This window comes from Panthera uncia, chromosome F1 (assembly GCF_023721935.1).
Source record: "Panthera uncia isolate 11264 chromosome F1, Puncia_PCG_1.0, whole genome shotgun sequence".
Taxonomy (NCBI): domain Eukaryota; kingdom Metazoa; phylum Chordata; class Mammalia; order Carnivora; family Felidae; genus Panthera; species Panthera uncia.
This window is the reverse complement of record NC_064813.1, coordinates 49,262,393-49,284,165: the sequence shown is the minus strand read 5'-3', so window position 1 is coordinate 49,284,165 and position 21,773 is coordinate 49,262,393. Positions and strand designations below refer to the sequence as shown.

The following is a 21,773-nucleotide window of genomic DNA, read 5'->3' as shown; positions in this document are numbered from 1 at the left end:
CGTCGGGCTCTGGGCTGACAGCTCAGAGCCTGGAGCCTGTTTCAGATTCTGTGTCTCCCTCTCTCTCTATTCCTCCCCTGCTCGTGCTCTGTCTTTCTCTGTCTCAAAAATAAACGTTAAAAAAAAAAAGAATTGAGATTTTTGTTTGAAAATTATTTGTACTTAGGAAATTTTGAGCAATAGACTGAATGTCTTAATGGACTTATGTCTACAACAGCTTTTACTTAGAATAGATTTAGATTTATGGAATAATGATGAAGACAGTGTTCCCATATATTCCACCCCCAGTTTCCCCTGCTATGAAGACTTTATATTAGTATGGTTACAATGAATAAATATTGTAACATTATTATTAACTAAAGTTTGTATTCTATTCAGATTTCCTCCATTTTTACCTAATGCCTTTTTTTCATTGCTGGTATGTAAGAAAGAACTGACAGTGTTAACTTTGTATCCTTGCTTTGTTAGTGGCTAAGGCCTAGCCACAGTAACAGCTCTGTGGCCATGAGCACATCCTAGCGCCCAGATCTTGATTACTAATGCTTTTCTCCAGTAAAAGGAAAGGGAGCTGCTTGGAGAAATGGCTAACTCTAGGACCAGGATAGGAAATATATGTGAGCTGAAAGCATCATGTAGTGATAGAGAGTAAAAAGGTGCTAAAAAACATAAACAAAATCACCATGACACTGACAGGCCAAAGGCACGCAGAAGTCACCTTAAAGAACTTTCATAGCCAAAGCTGAGGGTAAAGTAAGTAATGGCAGGTTATAAGGCCTAGTATAAAATAAATATTGATGATTCCATACTGACATAACGAGATGAGGGACAAGAGACTTTTCTCCCATGCAGAATTTCAGTTAAGTTTTTTAGCTCCTGTATTCTCAAGGAGGTTGAGCATAATTACCCACTCAAGTGTGTGGGGAAGAAAGTAACTTCCTTTCAAAGAGTATAATAAGGAAAGGGGGAAATAGTAAGTTTACAGTGCACAACTCTTACAAACACTACTTCAGCTAGATCATCAAGGCTGACATCAACACCAATAATTCAAATGGATAGTTTGTACCCTTTATATGATGTAATAAATGCCAATGCATGGCTTTTTCCCAAAAGTACAGAGCCCTAGTCTAATCATGTTAAGAACATGTACTCCACTGTTGCTGGATGGAGTATTCTATAAATGTTGATTGGAACAACTTGATTGATAGTTCTGCTCAGGTCAACTATATTTTTATTAATCTTCTGTCTGCTTGATCTTTTAATTACTTGGAGAGAGATGTTGAAGTCTCAAACTATAATAGGAGATTTGTCTAGTGCTTTTAGTGCTATCAGTTGTTGCCCTATGTATTTTAATACTCTGCTCTCAGGTACATACATGCTAAAGCTGTTGTGTCTTCTTGAAATTGACCACTTTTTCATTACACAATGCCCATCTTTATCTTTGATAATTTTCCTCCTTCTGAAACTTGTTTCATCAGTGATTATAGTTACTTCAGCTTTCTTTTGATTAGTGTTAGGATGGTATATCGTTTTTCATTCCTTTATTTTCAAGCTATCTGAATTTCTATATTTAAAATGGTTTCTTTTAGATAACGTCTTGTTTAATTGATTAGGACAATCTGACATTTAATTGGTGTGTTGACACTATTCACTCTCTTATTGTTGATATACTTGTAGTTATACCTACTATGTTTCTAATCATTTTATATTAAGTGAATTCTTATTTCCGTTTTATTTTTCTGTCTGTTTCTGCCTTCTCTGGTTACTTGATAACTTTGTTATTATCTTTTATCTCCTTTCTTAACATATCAGTTAATATAGTTTTAAAAAATATATGTATAGTGGTTGCTCTAAAATGAGTAATATATAGGTATATATGTATACCTATATATTACATATATATACATACACATATGTATATATATATACACATATACAAATATGTGTATATATACACATATACACACGTGTATATATGTATAAGTGTATATACATATGTGTATATATATGTGTGTGTACATGTGTATATGTGTATATGTATATATATGTGTATATATATTACATATATATAATATATATATATATATATATATATATATATATATATATATATATATAAAACTGTCTTAATTCCAAGTTCAAACGACACTATACAACATCATGTTAATTCAGGTAACTTGTACCAGAGTATTTCTAATACCTTTCTCTGATCTCTTAAGACATTGATCTCATTTATTTCACTTACATATGTGCTATAATTATCTATCAAATTGTTGGTTTTTAGAATTTAAGCAGTTATTTTTAAATCAACTAACAAGAAAAATAAATTATTAACCTAAATTTTTCTTTTATCAATGCTTTTCTTTCTTTACACAGATCAAATTTCTGACTGATATAATTTTCTTTCTCCCTGAAGAACTTTTTAAAAACATTTTTTGTTAAAAAAGATCAAATTTGCTAGTAATTAGTTCTCTCATTTTTGGGGGGGATTATAAAGGAATAGACTTTAGACATTTTAAGGAATAATATAACTGGGCATAACATTCTGAGTGTGTCTTGTTTTTGTTTTTGTTTTCTCTCAGAACTTAAATATTTTATTCCTCTTTCTTCTTGCTTGCATGGTTTGAGACTAGAAGTTTAATTAATTCTTATTCCTCTTTGATTAAAGTTACCCACCCCACCCCCATCTGCTTTCAAGATTTTATCTTTGTCTGGTTTTCTGTGACTCAAATATGACTAATCTAGGGTTAGAATTTTTGATATTTATCCTATTTAGGATTTTTTGAGCTTCCAGAATCTGTGGTTTGTTGTCTATTGTTGGTTTTGGTGAGTTCTTTGTCATTCCTGCTTCAAATATTTTGTTCAAAAGTTCCTGATTCTTCTGTTATTATGATTATCTGTATGTTACAGCTCTTGAAATTGTTCCATAGCTGCATTAGCTGGATAAGGCTGCCCTAAGAAAGTACCACCAACTTGGTGGCTTACAGAAGAGAAATTTATTTTCTTACAATTCTGGAAGCTAAAAGTTAAGGTGACTGTAGGATTGGTTTCTTCTGTGGCCTCTCTGATTGCCTAGGAGGTAGCTGTCTTCTCCCTGTGTCCTCACAAGGTCTTCACTCTGTGTGTCTGTGTCCTAATCTCTCTCTTTTGTTTTAAGTTTATTTATTTATTTTGAGAGAGAAAGACAGAGAGTGAGAGAAGGAGGGGCAGAGAGAGAAGGAGAGAGAGAATCTCAAATAGGCTGTTGACTCTCAGTGTCAAGCCCGATGTGGGGCTCGAACTGATGAACCCTGAGATCATGACTTGAGCAGAAACCAAGAGTCCAACGCCTAACAGACTGAGCCACCTAGGCACCCTGTGTCTTAATCTCTGATACGGACATCAGTTATATTGGATTAGGCCCCATACTAGTGATCCTCTGTTTTAGTTTAACCTCTTTACGACCCTATCTCCAAAGTCAATCACATTCTAAGGTACTGTTGATTAGGGCATCAACCTATAAACTTTGGGAGCACACAGTTCAGTTTTTGGATGTTCAGATGTGTTTTTATTTATTTTTTCATTCATTTTTTTTCTCTTTGCTTTTCAGTTTGGGACATTTCTATTAATGCATCTTTAAACCCATGGATTCTTTGATTCTTTCCTCAACTGGATACAGTCTACCAAAAAACTGATCAATTAAAGTTTTCATTTCTGTTAGGGTGTTTTCATTTCAACCATTCACCGTTGGTACTTTATTAGAATTTCTGTCTCTTTGCTTACATTACCATTATGTTCTTGCCTTTTGTCTACTTTCTCCAATAGAATTTTTAACATGTTAATCAAAGCTGTTTTAAATTCCCAGTTAAAAAATCCAGTATCTTTCTTTTTTTCCCTTTGGAATGCCTTGTAATTTTTTTCTTGAAATGTAGAGACATTGTATCAGGTAATTGGAATTGAGGTAAATGTGCCTTAGTGACTAGTGATGATGTTAATCTGGTTGGCAGTTGGGCTATTTTTAAAGCCTTCTGTACCTACAGATGCCCGGACTTTAGTTCTCTTGTTTTTGTCTCCCATGTTCAGTTGGTTCTTAGTTCTCACTCCCTCTTGGAAAGAGTCTGCTGTTTCAGCTGTGATCCACAGTTACTGTATTGGAACCCTATTGCTATCATGGTAAGGCATCAGGGCAAGAGAGAATGCATTCTATAATCTTTTGATTAAATAGTAGTCTCTTAGTGGATCTCTGCCTCTCACTGTGACCAAGTGTTTTTTCTCTAGTGGTATTCCTACCTTGTAACCCTTTTCACAAGACAAGTGGGCTAGTGAGACCAAAATAAGCAGAATGCCCTTCCATAATGTGGTATAAACTCTGGCAAAGGTTTTCTCCTGAAGAGTAATCCTTTCTTAAGGAGAAATCTCTGGGCATATTTCACAATAATTCTCTTCCTCTCGTTCTGTCAGACCTATGTAGTCATTCTTTTTGATCTTCACCATGAAAATCTATTGGTGTTCCTAAAGGTAAAATTCACAAAGGGCATGGGTAGTGGGGAGGCTAAGAATGGCCCCCAGGAGATTGTTAATCTTGTGCCGGACCAAAATCAGCTTTCAGAAATTCATAAAATTACCATGTAGGTGTTCCCATCAGTTTATGGTGCCAGCAGCTTCTGTTCCAGAGAGGCACATCTTGGCTTTTATTCTCTGGGTTCATTTGTTTCTCCAGACTTTGAGGTTGTGGTTTGATCTGCAAATTCAAGTTCTTTAGTTCTCTAATTGGTTCAATAAAAGTCATTGATTTTCAGGTAGTTTAGTTTTTCTTATTGTATAAAGAGGAGTGATGACTTCCAAGCTCTTTCTATGTCACCATTGAGTCTGAAGGCCAGTTATGATGTTTTATTTTGTATATTTAACACATTATATTTTATTGTATATCATTTTGCTATTAACATATACAATTTATTAAAGAACATATTTAATTGAGAGGATATTGCGTGATTTTATTTTTAAAAAGTTTAGAAAATTCCATCGGCTTTCTGCATGAAACTAGATGTTTATTATAGTCAAGTTAAATTATATAAAGTAAACAAGATGAAAACTCAGACTAGAAAATTAAATTTCTGAATTGTGATTAATTTTGTTACTATACTTCCACTATCCCTTTCGTTACAGATACAAAAGTAAAAGAGTAAAAGCTCTCTTGACCCTACCTTTTTCTTATTTATTTATTTATTTATTTATTTATTTTTAACATACTCAGGTCCTTAAGAGAAGTGATCACATTAAAAATCTTTGTACAATCGATACCTAGCACTGTCTATGACACATATAGTAAATTTTTATTTGGTAAGTGAATAAGTTATTGAGTAAATACTGATAGAAATGGGATAACTTAAATATAGGAAAAAATAAATGATAAGCAATAATCTGGAAAATGAATGATCAGGGCTTTGAAACTGTATATTAAACTAAATTAATTTTAAATCAATTAAATTTGAATAAGGAAGACATGCTACAATTTTTTTAAATTAAAAACAAGCAAGTAATTCATAACTTTAAGTTTATGCTATTAAAATTTGTAACAATATTTCTAGAAAAAAAAATCACAGATAGTACTAAGGCAAAATAGATAGTACAAACATGCACGTTTTTTCCTCCTTATTTTCTTTTTTTAATCCAGCCCAATATTAAATAATGAATTTGGTGATTTTTCACCAAATATGTGTTATTAAAATAATTAATTATATTAGCTCTGTTGTATGAAAATCAAGGAAGTGAATTTTCTTGAGAGAGTTACTCATTTTCCAATCTTTTCTTTTTGTGTCAGGTAGCATAGATGTCTTGCTAAGGGAAGGTCATCTAAATTTATATCTGAATAACAGCTTTAATCATCACCCTTTATTACATACATATTAAAAGATGATGTATCTCAGGTAAATGATACCAAGCTCTAGCAGTGGAATTAGCCATATTTTGCTGATACAATGATCAATGAATACTATTTAAAGGATTGAATGATCATGTTTAAATTTAAACAAAAACATAGTAAATTGCTCATTGTGTACTGTTCACTCTTAAGTCTACTGATTTCAAATTTAGTATAATATAAGGAATGCACAAGGTTAAAAAATTTATTAACGTCAATCTTTCAAGGAATTTTTTTAGAATCTTTCAATTCAGAACAACCTATCCATATCAGTTATTCATAGAACCACTAGTTATTGAACTTAAAAAAATGTGCTGGGTAATAAAGACATTGATTTCTGCATTGTCAATAACTGTAAATATTAAAAAAATATGAGTATGTACAGCTTTTGCTTTCTAAAAATCTACAATCTAGGGTCACCTGGGTGGCTCATTGATTGAGCATCTGACTTTGGCTCAGGTCATGAACTTGCAGTTCCTGAGTTAAAGCCCCACATCAGGCTTGGTGCTATCAGCCTGTCAGTGCAGAACCCACTTTGCATCTTCTTTCCTCCTCTCTGTCCCTCCCCAGCTTGTACTCTCTCCAAATAAATAAATATTCAAAAAAATAAAAATAAAAATCTACCATATAATAGGGATATAAAAATTAGTACAGTAAAATATCAAAAAAAATGTGTTTTTTTACCTAGTTGCAATTGGAGTATAAAAGGAAATAATCCATCTTACCAATGGAAAGAGGAAAAATAAATTCAAAGATGAGATAATTTTTTTATCTGACTCATGAATGAGAATTATTATTACTTTGCTTTTTAGAAGATAATCAATGGTAAAGTGTGGAAGAATGTTGCAGACAGAAGGCAGGAGGCTGCATAAGAAAAAGCCTGGAGGCATGAAAGAACATGTCACACACACGTATATATGTAGATTATAGTTTGACATGAAATAAATACTTTGAAAGAAGAGGATAGGGAAATAGCTAGGAGCTAGATTAAGAAAGGAATTACATGCCAAATAAAGAGTTAGATCCCTATCCTGTAGAGAGTTGTGTAACATTACCATTTTAAAAGATTTATAATGTAAAAGTTCATGCTGGTGACTAGACAAAAGATGGATTGGAAAAGTATCAAGAGGAATTAGAAGAAGATGAATTGTAGACTTGCATCAATACAGCAGACTCAGCAATTTGAGGGGATAAAAAGATCCTTAACAAACATTTAAAACTGACAAATTAAATAAACAACTATCCAACTGTCCTTTTAAGCAGAGGTAACAAGTAAGAAAGCAAGAGAAATTGTCAAAGTCCACAAATTAAACATAAATTGAAACACAGAGGCTGCTATGAACCCTGGGATCAAGTAGGAAGTGTAGAGGTAGGAAAATGAGGAACAGTTGGTGAGCAAGCAGAGTCATGCTAATCAGTTGGTTCAGATTTTAACCATCGTACAACATAGGAAAAACCATAAAAGTATTTATTTTTTTTAATTTTTTTAAAAGAAATTTTTTTTAACGTTTCTTTATTTTTGAGACAGAGAGAGACAGAGCATGAACGGGGGAGGGTCAGAGAGAGAGGGAGACACAGAATCTGAAACAGGCTCCAGGCTCTGAGCTATCAGCACAGAGCCCGACACGGGGCTCCAACTCACGGACCGCGAGATCATGACCTGAGCCGAAGTCGGACGCTCAACCGACTGAGCCACCCAGGCGCCCCAACCATAAAAGTATTTAAATAAAGATAATGAAAATATTCAAACAAAATCTTATAAAATGTAGATAAGAAAAAGTTTAATCAAGGTAACAGATAGTCTCCCACCTAGAAAAAGTGAATTCATAGGTCAGGCTGCTAAGGGAAAACAGCAAGAATGAGGGTCACAGGTTGGAGCTGCACTGTCAAAACAGTATCCATTGACTACTTGTGAGCCCTAGAAATGTGGCTAGACCAAAATGAGATGTAAATGTAAAATATATGTCAAGTTTCCAAGAGATGATACCAAAAAATGATACAAATGCCCCACTGATAATAGTTTCTTGTCAATTACACTTGAAAGTATAGTGTCTTAGATACACTAGTTTAATTAAAATATGTTAAAATTTCTGTTTCCTTCTACTTTTTAAATGTATATTTATTTACTTAGTTTGAGAGACAGAGGAAGGAACAGAGAGAGAGAGAGAGAGAGAGAGAGAGAGAGACAGAGAGAGAGAGAACACCAAGCAGGCTCCCTGGCACCAGCATAGAGCCTGACATAGGGCTCGAACTCATGAACCTCGAGATTGTGAGCTGAGCTGAAATCAAGAGTCAGAAGCGTTAATGGACTGAGCCACCCAGCTCCCCCTCTTTTCTTCTACTTTTTAAAAAATAGAGGACTATAAAAAAATTTAAATTACATGCATTCCTTGCATTTGGGGCTCAACTTATCTTTCTATTGGACAGCTCTGCCCTAGGGGATGACCTTTTAGCACTAAGATCTCCCAGTTAGTAACTACATTATTTTTTGTTTATATTGTTAACTTCCTAGGACACTAGAATTTAATTTGGTTTTTGCTTTTGCTTTAAAATATAAATTTGATTAATGAATCTCCTTTTCCAAATAGAAAATCAAATGCTCCAGCCAGTATGACCACTTTCCCCTTAAAATGACAATTTTATCATAAATGCCATTTTCACACCTTTTATATTTCTTGATATTACATTTTTTTCCACAACTTATACATTCTAATGTCTTTTGATAGAAGTTTCCACTGATTGGTCTTATTTTCTTATTGATTTGTTTGTTCAAAACCATTAATTTCTCCAAACACGTTTCAAATTATTGTGTTATGTTTATATTAATAAAAGATTCCATTAAATCTTATTTAACTGGAAGTAAACTTCCAGTAATATTTTATGTTAATTACCCTAGATCTCTTAAACACTAAGTATAAAATCTACATAGCTGAGAGCATATTCACTCTATGGAGGAATTTTTACTAATTTTTCCCTTACTTTCATGATTTGAAATTGGTGTATTTTTAAAGAATCTGCCCACATTACTATAAATGAACAAACAAAACTATATTTTCGATTCAAAAATCAAGAATATATGGGATGCTTTTTCAAATGCTTTGTGTAAATCATGAAGTTGATTTCAGTTTTCTGTTGTATATAGTTAATTTTTAAATGCATTACTGTTGACATTTTGAATGTCATGTTCTGTATTATTGCTACAAATCTTTTTTCTGAGCCCTTTTTTTTCTTTCTCCTATTTGTTCGTCATTGCACTTTTGAAGATCCCTTCAGGACTTTTTTACACCCATTGTAATGTTGGTTAGAGGGAGAGGCAGGTCAGGTCACTACCTTACCTCGAAATCTTTGTATTCACTATATATACCCTCAGAACAGTGCTTCACTCATGGTAAGTACTGCACAGGTATTTAATTCATCAAATAGAATATGGGATAGTTATTATGTGATAGCTATACTCCACAATCATGGAATGATATAGTACCAGTCATTAAATAGTCTGCCAGCAGAGGAGATAATTTCAAATGTGGGACGTTTGCTTCAGATTGAATTTCATTTAGGTGTGCTAACTTACCACAATTGACTGCATGTCGTCAATATCGAATGATTTGATGTGGGTATTCCAATTCATCAGGCACTCATGATTCATTAAAATGGGTAATGTTAAAGATAATGGAGATGTTGGTAAAAATTTCCACCTAACATAGACTTACCAATGATTGGAATATTATGGAGTGATTGAATTATGATTTCTATTTCTACGTCCAGGAAAGCCTGCAGGTAGAAATAGAAATCTGACCATGTTGGTGGAGGAGAGGCAAGTGGAGTCAATGGCAGCAGAATAGCAGTGCAGTGAATGGGCATGGCAAAGTAGAAGCTGTCAGATGTCAAAACTTCAGCTGATTGCACAGTTGTTGCCTGAGAACACCACAAGTTTACCATCTGTGACTCTGTGGTTTCAAATTATAAACACCATACTTATGACCAAAGGGAAAATGCAGTTTTGCTCAAGGATCATCATTCTAATTAAATGATCTAGGCACCATATCAGAATGAAATTGCTATTACAGTTTCTCTGAGCTGGATTTATTTAATTTTTTTTTCAAGTGCATCGATTTGAGAGACCTATGTGTAGCTTTTTAAAACCTTAAGCAAAGTCTATGCCTTCAAATTAAGTTGTGTGTTCTACCAGGTTCCCAAAATTTCAACTTTCCTTTCAGTTGAATTTCTATATTTTGTAAGTTCCATTTAGCAAATACACATAGTTTTATTTTGTTCTCAAATTGTTTTAAATGGTGAATAAATTTTAGGTCTGTTTATACAAAGGGGTCACCAACATCCTCATAAAAAGAATAGGGGGCTCGTTCACAAAGAAGAAACATAAACTATTAGCAGTACCTGGTCCTGGTTCCTCCAAAATATTTTTTCCTATTTTGACAAGAATCACCAAAAAAAGGAGAGAGAAAATTAATTTTCTTGCATTATTTAAATGCAGTTAGAGAAGGCCATTAGCTACTTTAGTTTATTTTTTATTTATTTATTTTCTGACACTGATCGTTTGACTATTGATACAACTTGCTAAAACTCAATCTGACAGAAATTCCAGGGATAAGGAGGCATGTCAAATTAAGATAGTCATCAAAATAACTATAGCACTAAGAGATGTTTCTGGAGGAAATGTATCCTCAGTAAATTTCTGATTTTCAGAATTTCAAGTTTCAGAAAATTTATTAAATTCAATTACAGTAAAACCTTGGACTGTGAGTACCTTGTTCTGCAAGTGTTCCATAAAATGAGCATACATTTTTAATACATTTTAACTCGATAAAAGAGCAATGTCTTGCAATATGAGTAGTACCTGATGCTGAGTGCCACATGATCACAGCTGAGCCAATGGTTCTTGAAATTTGCTTTAATAAACAGGCGCTTTGGATTACAAGCATGTTTCTGAAACAAATTATGCTTGCAAACCAAGGTTTTATTTTAGTCCTTAATTTAGAGACCTAAAGTAGAAATACTGAAAAAGAAATAAAATATCCCATCGTTTATTTTCATTTTGTTGTTATTTTTTTCAGTTTACTTATTTATTGTGAGGGAGAAATAGCACAAGTGGGGTAGGGGAGAGAGAGAGAGAGAGAGAGAGAGAGAGAGAGAGAGAGAGAGAGAATTCCAAGCAGGCTCCATGCTGTCAGTGCATAGACCGATGCAGGACGTGAACTCACAAACCATTAGAACGTGACCTGAGACAAGATCAAGAGTCAGATGCTCAACCTACTAAGCTACCCAGGCACCCCACCCACCTTTTAAGATATGCTTTTGCATATACACCTCCTGATATTTTGCTCTGGATAAGATTTTGACAATAAAGCTATATTTATTTTTTTTTCAAATTCCTAAAGTAATAATGAGCAAAAATGTTGCATATAAGTTAATTCAGGAAAAATGAAATGTTTACAGGCTATTTCCCCATACACTGGCAAACACATTTTGTATTAAACTAGATTATATTTTCTATTGCTTACTGGACACTCTCTAATAGCTGGTAACACATGAGAAATAGAAATATAAAAATGTATGCTGATTATTTATCCCTTAACTCTGTAAAGCACTCTAGAATTTGCTTGATGTGTTTACTTACAGTGTATTTATGTTACCTTAGATAAAACATTCAGAGAAATGCATTCATATCACTTTTCCACCTTGAGGGGGAAAGCTGACTCAGAGATATAAAGAATTCACTGACAGTGTTACCAAGACTGTTGGAACTAAGATAATTTGATCATATCCAATGGGACTTTTGTGCCAACTCATACCAGGCACAAGAAGTCCCAGGACTTAGCCTAGTTATGTACTTTCTTACCTGTGATTCTAGAATCTTCTCTTGCCTGAGCCAGCTACGTCAGAGTGAGCTGAGCCATAAGTCACATTACTGACAAATTTCCTTATGTTCCAAGGAGTGATTGCTGTTCAGAGTCAATTGGTGACCATGCATGTTGCTTGGTGGTTTCTAGGTTTCTAGGCCCAGATATCTGGGCCTCCAAGACTCTTCTGGAAAAAGTCCTAGTGGCAATTCTTGACTTTACAGTGAATATATTTTGAAACACATTGTTTATATTTGATAAGATTGGTCATACTGTAGATGATTGATGAGGGATGATAAATTCTTGTTTTATTTAATTGTTCAAATGTACTCTGAAAGTATGTGTTTTATAATGACTTAGACTTCAATTTTGTGAGTGATTCTTATTTTGCCATAAGTCTTTGCATATAATGGGATTAAATACAGAAATAAGATGATTCATTTAAAGCTCAGTGATGCACTGAAAAGAAGATAGATTCATTCCAAAAGAGTCTATCTTGGAGTCTTGGTCTTTCAACTTCTTGGTTTGTGATCTTGAGGAATTTGACTAACAACACTGAGCCTGTTTTTTTTGTTTTTTTTGTTTTTTTCTACCAAGAAAATGGATATAATAATCCATAACCTACTGGTTTTGTCCAAATTAAATGAAGAGAATGTCTGCTATGATACCAGAAATACAGCATTTAATGGGTGTGTATTTTTTTTATTCATTAGCAGAAAAAATTAGGTGAAAAATGAAAGATAATCAGCTACTCAGATAACAACGGGTGGAAAAACACAAAAAACTTCCATGCTGTTCTGCCATCTTGGCTCCTCCTCAATGGGTGGAAAAACAATGTCTTGCCTATGGTAAATTAAATAAGCATTTGCTGTCTGAGCTGTTGTCTAAAATGCTTTGGAACCAAAAACAAACAGCCCAAGAATCTAGAATGTCTGTGTAATGTTTTTGTCACCAGTCTTATCTTTTTTCATTCATGTCATAGGTTCCTTTCTCTATGCCCCGAGAAATACTCCATGAAATCAACAGGAAAGCTGGCCTGAACAGTGTTTCAATTATAAGAAATGTGTGTAGGGCACATGGGTGACTCAGTGAAGCAACCGACTTTGGCTCAGGTCATGATCTCACAGCTCATAGTTCAGTTCCCACGTTGGGCTATGTGCTGACAGCTCAGAGCCTGGAGCCTGCTTTGGATTCTGTGTATCCGTCTCTCTGTGCCTCCCCCATTCGTGTTCTCACTTTCTCTCTTAAAAATAAACGAATGTTAAGAAAAAAATTTAAAAAAAGAAATATTTATAAAATATTTAGACAAGTGCTGAGTGACAAATATCATAACCACACTACAGATACAGCTATGTGTCTAAACAAAAATTCAATTTAAATTTCTAGAAAAAAGTACAAATTATATATCTAATATTATATCATGTGTAATATGGGAGGTCAACTTAAATTTCAAGCCAAAACTCTGAACGAAAATCAGTTTTATACTGAAGGAGTTTAGTCTTCAAAATATACTTTAGTAATAGCAGTTTCTCTGAGAGAAAAACAAAATGTCTATTTACATTTGAATTACTTATTTGCTTCTTTATTTTATACCAACACATTACAACTTGTGAATTCTAGAAATGTTATTTTACTGACTTTGGTAAAGTGCTGGAATAACTAGGTTTTTCAGTACTTGAAATGAAAATGATTATTCAGAGTATGCTGATTATTGGTTATTAGAATTTAGAAAGAAAAGCAAGACCAAAGCACGTTGCTAAGGAAATAAAGGGTTTACTTTCTCCATGAGCTTCTAATCACACTGACTCTTCTTTATGTTTGCCAGAATGTTCTCATATTTAGTTGGGAAATAGTCTATCTGTTTATTTTAATAATGATGGTGTCTCTAGGAATGATTTATAAGCACAGGTAATAAAGTTACCACTGCCATTCTGCTGTCGACCATGAAAATACAACTGAATACTAAACATTCTACCTAGTTGGGTTCTCTCTAAAGGCTATTGAAGGGGACCTTCAAATGTTAAAAAACTCTTGGTGAATTTTCCCCAGGTTCTAACAAGCTACATCAAAATAAAACTCATTTCATGGAAAAAAGGAATCCCACAGCACTTCTTTTTAATAACTGTTCAGCTACAAAATTTTATTGGTATCTTTTTATGTTCCCTCTAGAGGATGTAATGCACAAAAGCATTGCCACGGAACATATAAAATTACAAATGAAATTTATTGTAAAAAGTAGAATGTCTTCTAGACTGGTGTCAGTATTTATTTCATTCATAAACCAAAACTGCAGTATAATATATTCATTGTCAGCAAGTTCATGTGTGTAAATTGCCATCCAATGTTATTGACTGATATAAGACAGATATTGAAAAGACAATTTAAATGTACTCTTCCAAACATAAACTGTTCCACAAAAGCACTGTAAAAACTCCTCCAAGATTTTGGGTTGTGCTTGACATTTATGGTTAACTACATAATTTGGTCGTGTCATAATCCACTGTGTTTGGCAATTTGGCATTAAACGCCTGCAGAGCAGATTGGATCCTCACCACCTCACTGGTAGACAGCTTGAGTCTATGACGAAGCAAGCAAGAGAAAAGATCTAGACGACGCTGACCAGGTGGGGAGAGTTTATTTACACGGTCTCTTATCTCTAGAAGTTGCAAAAGTGCTGAGTCCTGGGATCCCTGAGTATAGGGGTAGTCCAGCTGCAAAATCAAGTCCCGAATTGCTTCAGGGTCAAAGTGCATGCTGTAACCAAACACTTGAATGTTATTGATTTTCATATAACCCAGGTTCCGGGAAGGGTCAATGAATTCCAGAGGTTCGTAGTAAATGCTCTCATTGCCATTGGGGCCGTTTGACTTGATGCGACTCCTCAGGTAGATGTGCACTGTCTCAAAAAATGTCTTCCATTTGTTCCCCAGAGTCAGCGACCAGTTATAACACTGCAGTGGGAGGTCCAGCTTAGTCCGCTCCCAGTCTGGAAAGCTGTTTTCATTCACAGGCATAAACCAGCTCTCTGAGTGGCTGCCTCCGAAGGGATTGACGTAAACAGCCAGCACTGGCTCCAGGGTGCTGTTTTTAGTTAAGCAAATCTGTAAGGAGAGACCCAAGATCATGTGGACCAGACTTGACTTGTACTTGTTGCTCTTCAAGGTGAGGAGCATCCGCTTGCGCCAGGAGGGGTCGAACCAACTATTGAGGCGCATGTCGTTGCTGATAAAAATGGCATGGACTTCTATTCGTCTGTCCGTTTTCTGCAACAGGTATTTCATCTCGAGGTCCTGCAGGTCGGTCTCGAAGCCGATGTAGTGATCGGTGGACTCGGCGACCTCCGGCTTGCAGAGCCCCTGGCTCAGCATGTAGCCGGTGTTGCAGGTGCCGCAGCGGGTGCGGTTGTCCAGGGCGCAGGTCAGGCAGGCCGAAGCGTCGCCCACCGTGCAGGGCAGGAACGCGGTGCACACCACCTGGTCGTTCGGACACGTGCACGAGTGCGTCTCTTCCGAAAAGCTGCCCAGGAGGCCGTTCTCGTTGCAGTAGAGAAAAGACTGGATGCGAGTGAGCCAGTAGGTTGAGGTTCTAGAAACACAAAACAGCACGGCTCCGTGTAAATACAAAGACATGTTCTTTGTGTACCGCAACAAAGTTAACCTTAGCTCTGAAAGCTTTATCATTTCTTCAGGTTATTTCCAGTTACTTAACTGAGGTAAAAGAGCTATACGGCTTATGATGGAAAACGATACATATTTATATAACATTTATATATGTTCTATATATTTATACTGTATAATTGTTTCCATTCTTCACTGCACAAGATTAGATCTAGAATAGCCCACGGGATACCTTCCAATGAGATTGCATGCCATTTCACTAGGGTACTCAGAGGCTGACTGTGAACGTAATTGGGTCGGTTATTGTTTTGAAATGCTATCCAGCAACAGGAAATAAAAGTGATATTATCGTAAAATATCTACAGTAGAATTACAGCATATACATGAGGACGGCTCATTCATTCACTCTTAGCTTCATAAAGCACTGATGTGGTAGGCAGCTAAATAGAAAGTAAAATAAAAATGAAAGAAAAATAAACAACTCTAAAATGTCAATCAATGTATTTAAATCCTGGGGTGTTATCAACAGTGACAGAACAAGTACCCACTGAGAGGGAAAATATTATTAAAACGTGTTTGGCTTTATTCTTACAGGCTGCTTAACAATATTGTTGAAAATATCTCGTTAAAACCAACTACAAGTTGTTTTAATAAGAGTTAAGTGTGCCAGTTTGACGTGTTTGATTAGAATCATTAACATTTTTTTCTTCATGATGCAAATGTCAGATTTTGCTTTTCCCTGTTTTCCCACATTATTCAAACTCTTTTGGTGTGTTTAAAATCTCAGTAAAATAACGAAGTGAAATGTGTGGCCCTGTCATCAGATAATTCTTTGTTTTTATCATGCTGCTATCTCACACTAGCCATGTGATTAGGGAGAAGTTGAAGGGCATCTGTAACCTGTCGTTCTCTCACGTGAAGAGTGGGAATAGTGATGTCTCCCATATTGCATTCTTGGGAAAAATAGGCTCAGACGGTATGCTTGTGTTTAGAATATTTCACAGTGTATCTATCTTTAATATTCTTATGCTTTTCTGGTGTTCATTATTTAGTACCTATGAGATTTTCAGCGAAATCTATTACACTCGATCCTTTATACCTGTATGCTGCTGCTGTTTAAAGAATTTGTTTATGGAGACGATTGGTAAAGCACAGGTATTAATCTGTGCAAATAATCAATAAAAGCAATCTATTAAGATACTCAGAACAATATTTGAGCTATTTATATTACATAGTCATTTTTGGTCCCTGCCCAGCCTCCCCTTGCTATGCAACACTTACTTTTTTTAAGTGAGTTTTTTTTTGTTTTCCCAAATAAATTAAATGACTCCTTTCTTCCCTCTGATAACACTCACTTCTTTTTTTCATGGTACCTTTTTTTTAATTTTAGATTTTATATTACTGGTACCTACTTGTCCGTACTCTATTTCCTCTGTCAAATATACTAACCAGCTTGCCGGAGCCCTGTGGGCCTATTTATCAGTATACAGCACAGTACCAGGTAGCATGCTAGGAGATCACAGCCCGTTAATGTTTACGGAATCTTAAGTCAAATGCACAGATGAATTAAAAGACATTTTCTTCGTAAGTGTAATTTTGAGTGAAATTTAAAGCTCTAAAAAGAACATTTAATTCAATTGTAAAGACCCAGCTAGGAAGTGGAGTTACACAACGTACACTTTGACATTTCCACAATTAAATATATGAAAAGCCTTTCTTTTCCACCTTTACTGAATGAAACTGTTTGCTATAGACCCAGAAGAAAAGAAGAAAAATAAATAAACCAAACTCAACCAAAGCATAAAATACTGTCCTCTTAATTATTTCTCACACTGAAAAACACTGACAGCAAAACTGAACCTATTAAATTCACTTCGAACTTTCTCTAGATAATTTAAAAACAAGTTCTCAGAAAAAAAAAAAATCTCCCAGGAGTACACTCAAGAGTTGTGAATGATGTGAGGCTCTTTGGCACTTCATGAGTCAGACATCTATATATGATGCTTCTTGTTTTCTTCCCACAGAAGAAATGTGCAAAAAGCCTCCTTTTGTGGTTTATGAAATAACTTGATTTATTTCTGTATTCAGTCTAGATACATAGAAATTATTACTAATTTTTAATATGTAGTTACTGATATATATATTTCATCAATTTTCTCTTTCACAGGCCATTAACGTCTTGCCCTATTGACTTCTCTCTATCTCTTTCTTCTCTCCCTTTTCCTTCCTCCCTCCCTCCTGTCTGTCTCTCTCTCCTTCCTTCCTTCATTCCTTCCCTTCCTCCTTCCTTTCTCTCTCTCTCTGTCTTCTGTAACTCTACTTTTGTCTTTCTAATATAAAGAATATAAAATATATATCCTATCTGGATTGGAAATTATATTCTCCTCCCTGAAACCAAAGCATAAATTCCCTTAGCCAATTCATCTTTCACTGTAAGCTCTAATCATGTTTCCAAATCATAAGGACAAACAAACAAACAAAAAAAACGAAATAAATGGACCTTAAGGCTAAAGACAGAGCTCACAAAACTAGGGCACTGTAGAGAGAAGCATTTGGACACTTTAGAAAAGCAATGGCTTTTTCAGCTTTCAATCTCCTCCAATCCTTTTCACATCCCCACAGATGCATTACTGAAGGAATGTGTTTCAGCTTTGCGGGTTTCAGCTTGTCATGTATGAATATTGATAACTTGGCACGCTGTCAAAGCTCCCGTACCCTGGGCTGGAAGAGTTAGCATGTGGATTTTCTTCCTTTTTGCTTGTCCTTTCTCCCCTACTACCTACCTTTTGACTATTTTACTTTATTTCACAAGTAGGGAATAGATTTTTAAAGGAAAAAATAATCCTGGCAAAATCTAGGCTAAACAAGGAGCCAAAAATAAAGAGAGAAGCCTACCCTGGATTTTTCACTTACCCAAAAAACCACGTACCTTTATTTTTCCCAGCAAAGAAAAATTTGACTGCTTTCTCTTTACTTTAAACAATCTTAAATTGGAATATAAATATAAATTTATAACATAAATTTATATTTAATATATATTTAATATAAATATAAATTTGAAATTTATTTTAAATGAGTTTAATGGTTAAATTTATAAATTAATGTAATTAGTGTAAAATAAATGAAAAGTAGGCTGTGTTGAGTATTTTTTTAAACACTGTTTAAAAAATACCTAAATGTTTAAGCAAAAGAGTACCAAGTTTTTGTTTTTTTTAAGTCTGGTATACAGCTTTTGTTCACACAAGCTATCTGGTGTCACTAGGGTTAAGGATAGAGGTTGCAATGTCAGAAGATGGGCTACTGGCAGGCAGGTCTTTTGCTACTCTTTGTCAAGCATGTGGTGTTGTGTATGACATCTACTTAATTGCGCTTCAATAAATATTTACTAATACAGGAAGTAAGAAAGGAAAGGAGAAAGGAGGAAGTAGAGTGAGGAGGGAGGGGAAGACAAATTAAAGTGAAAGAACTATGGATTATGGAAGAACAGAAGACAGAAATAGTAGAAGACAGCATCGGGGCACCTGGGTAGCTCAGTCAGTTAAGTCTCTTACTCTTGATTTCAGCTCAGGTCAAGATCCCGGGGTCGTGAGATCGAGCCCCATATAGGGCTCTGCACTGAGTGTGGAGCCTTCTTAAGATTCTGTCTCTGCTTCTCTCTCTGCCCCTCAACCCCACTCCCTTGTTCTCTTAAAAAAAAAAAAAATGAAAGACAACATTTAAAAAAGCCATTGACGTGTGATAACTACTATGATATATAGCATTTCAGGAAGGGGAGGAACTCCTTATCTATCAGGAACAGAGTTTGCATTTTGAAAATAATTTCTACAAAGCTTTTATGGGATAGTATTAAAAAGAGAAAACTGCCTTCCAAAATTAAGTGCAAATGTAAAATTTAAGTTAAAAGCCTATAGCATGTTTATATTTGAGGAATCCCGTGGCATCCTAATTTGAGAACTTTAGACAGCCGTTTAAGCAGTTTTCCCTGTTTGACATGTGGTGTTCCCTGTGTATTTAAGATCTGTTCTTCTCCACAGGATACATGTTATCTGAGACTGGAAGATGGATACCTCATTCTGGGGCCAGAGTTTACCTGGTGATCTGGGACGGGTCTGAATCTTAAGCAGAAGCTCAAAAAAACACTGGTTCAAAGTTTGGTTCTGTGTGACCCTGGGGACTGCAGATAACTGTCTGAACCTTCATGCTTTAATGTGTGACTGCACTTGCCAGCCTTTGACCAGGGTGAAATGATGTAACATATAAACCCCATCATCACTGTGTCACACACAGTAGCTGCTCATAATAAAACAGTATGAATGAAATGCTTATATCTTTTGAATGATAGTAAGTGTGATTGATGAAACAGATTCCTGGGCCTCACTCCAGAGATACTATAAGAATTTCTAGGAACAGGGCCCGGGAATATGCAATCCCAGAGGACATTATGTACACGTAGGCTGTAAGAAAATTAACAACCCAAATATCTACAAGGGGCTCTTTAAAAAGAAGCTAGCCATCAGCATGTAAGAATATGTCCAAAGGGGGCACCTGGGTGGCACAGTCAGTTGAGCGTCCAACTTCGACTCAGGTCATGATCTTGTGGTTCCTGAGTTCAAGTCCCACATTGGGCTCACTACTGTCAGCCTGTAGGTGCAGAGCCTGCTTTGGATGCTCTGGCCCCTCTCTCTACCCCTTCCTCACTTGCGCTCTCCCCAAAAGAGGTAAGTATTAACAAACTGTGTCCAAAAAGGTAGAGAAAAGTTAAGATTTCTGTGGAGAAGAGTCACCAGCAAATGACTTTGAATTTACATGTATGTGGGGCTTGTGGCCACCATATACACTAAAATTTGTAAACCTTACATTAGAAAAATTTGCCATGTGCATTCACTGAAGACAAAGCAAATACTAAATCCTGCCTTAATAAATGAATTCTACTATGTTACAGTAATATTAATTATTTAGTGAATATCTCCCATGTCATGGGCCAGCTACTTTGTATTCATTATTGAAAATTCTTCACAGTTGCTTCTAAAGGTTAACGTCATTTTAATATTTAAAAAATACTGAGGTTCGTAGTTTCAATGACTTTCTCCATTACACATCTATTAACTATTACAATGAAGACAAACTCAGAGAAGCAAATTCAAATATTATTTTTTAAATGTTGTCGAAAGTGTTCCATGGGATAGCAAGAAAAAGTGCTTAACAAATGACTTTACGGAAAGTATCTATGTTTTGCTATAGGCAGACAGCATCAAAAATAAAATAACTTTTAATTATGATATAAAGTTTAGGTTTTTGAGTCACACAACACTATATTGGCTTCAATCGCTTCTGGGGAGCCAACTATCAACTTTGAACCTTGTTTCACTTACCTCATATGTAAATTGGGAATAAAATACAGGTAGTTGTAAAAATTAAAGCACAATTTCAAAAGTACTTAAGAGTGCCTATGCACAGAATAAATGGAAAATAAATGTAAATGCTTAATCCTATTATCGCTGTTATTACTAGTGTTATCTTTTAAAGAAATGTCGCTGTATGCAGTTCCTTTAATACAAATCCTTTTTTCCTCCAGAAAACTGAAGATTTTATTTCTTCTATGACAATTCATGCATCACATGCATATTATACTGTATGTCTGTGTTTCACCTTTATCAAAATAGACCTAGTTATTGATAACACAATTAAGACTGTATTTAAAAGTACATGTACAGCCTCTTTGTGACAGTTTTGAAACTCTAAACCATGTGTAAAGGCAATATTGCTCAAGTTCAGGACATATATTGTGATGTATAATGGTTTGCACTGAGGTATTAGAACATATGTTGATACAAAAACAATTACCTCCTCTCACGGTTAAATCCTCTCTGAGCACTAATAATCTTATTTCAAAGGTCTCTTATTTCAACCTTCTAATCTTTTATTGCTCTCCAAATCTGTGCAATGTGGATCCAAATCTTAAAACCTAAACAATATAATTTCAGCATCTTTTTGAAGTTCAATATCAGTTTTTTGCATAGAGAATTTTGTTTTAGCCTTCATAGATTTGTGTTTCTCAGACTCTAATACCTTAAACTAAATATGAATTTGGTATTAAGCACCCACGGCTATTTAAACAATCATAAGCTGATTATTAGCTCAGTCACAGGCAGGTAATAACCAAATAATATTCTGTCACTCTCCGTCTTCCATTTCTGTTGTTCTGGCCATCTCAGCCTTGGCGATGGGGCCTGGGGCTCATGTTGACACCTCCTCCAACACATAATAGTAGTTTCAATCTTGGAAACAAGTTTACACCCCAAGAAAAAGAATGTCATTATCAAAAAGTCCCCAAGGAAGCATCTATATACTACGTGGGTATATCGATATATATCTAGAGACCTATGGACACATATATACACA

At 35.1% G+C, this 21,773-nt stretch overlaps 1 protein-coding gene across 2 annotated transcripts in view; it reads right to left on the bottom strand.

Moving 5' to 3' along the window:
• Positions 1–13,911: 13,911 nt before the first annotated feature.
• The window catches only part of BRINP3 (BMP/retinoic acid inducible neural specific 3), a 384,838-nt gene continuing 376,976 nt past the window's right edge, over positions 13,912–21,773 (bottom strand). For both annotated transcript variants that reach the window (XM_049634554.1, XM_049634555.1), the window contains one exon: positions 13,912–15,339. In XM_049634554.1, the coding sequence (XP_049490511.1) occupies positions 14,223–15,339 (1,117 nt within the window). In that variant the 3' untranslated portion in view covers positions 13,912–14,222. The remainder of the gene's footprint in view (positions 15,340–21,773) is intronic.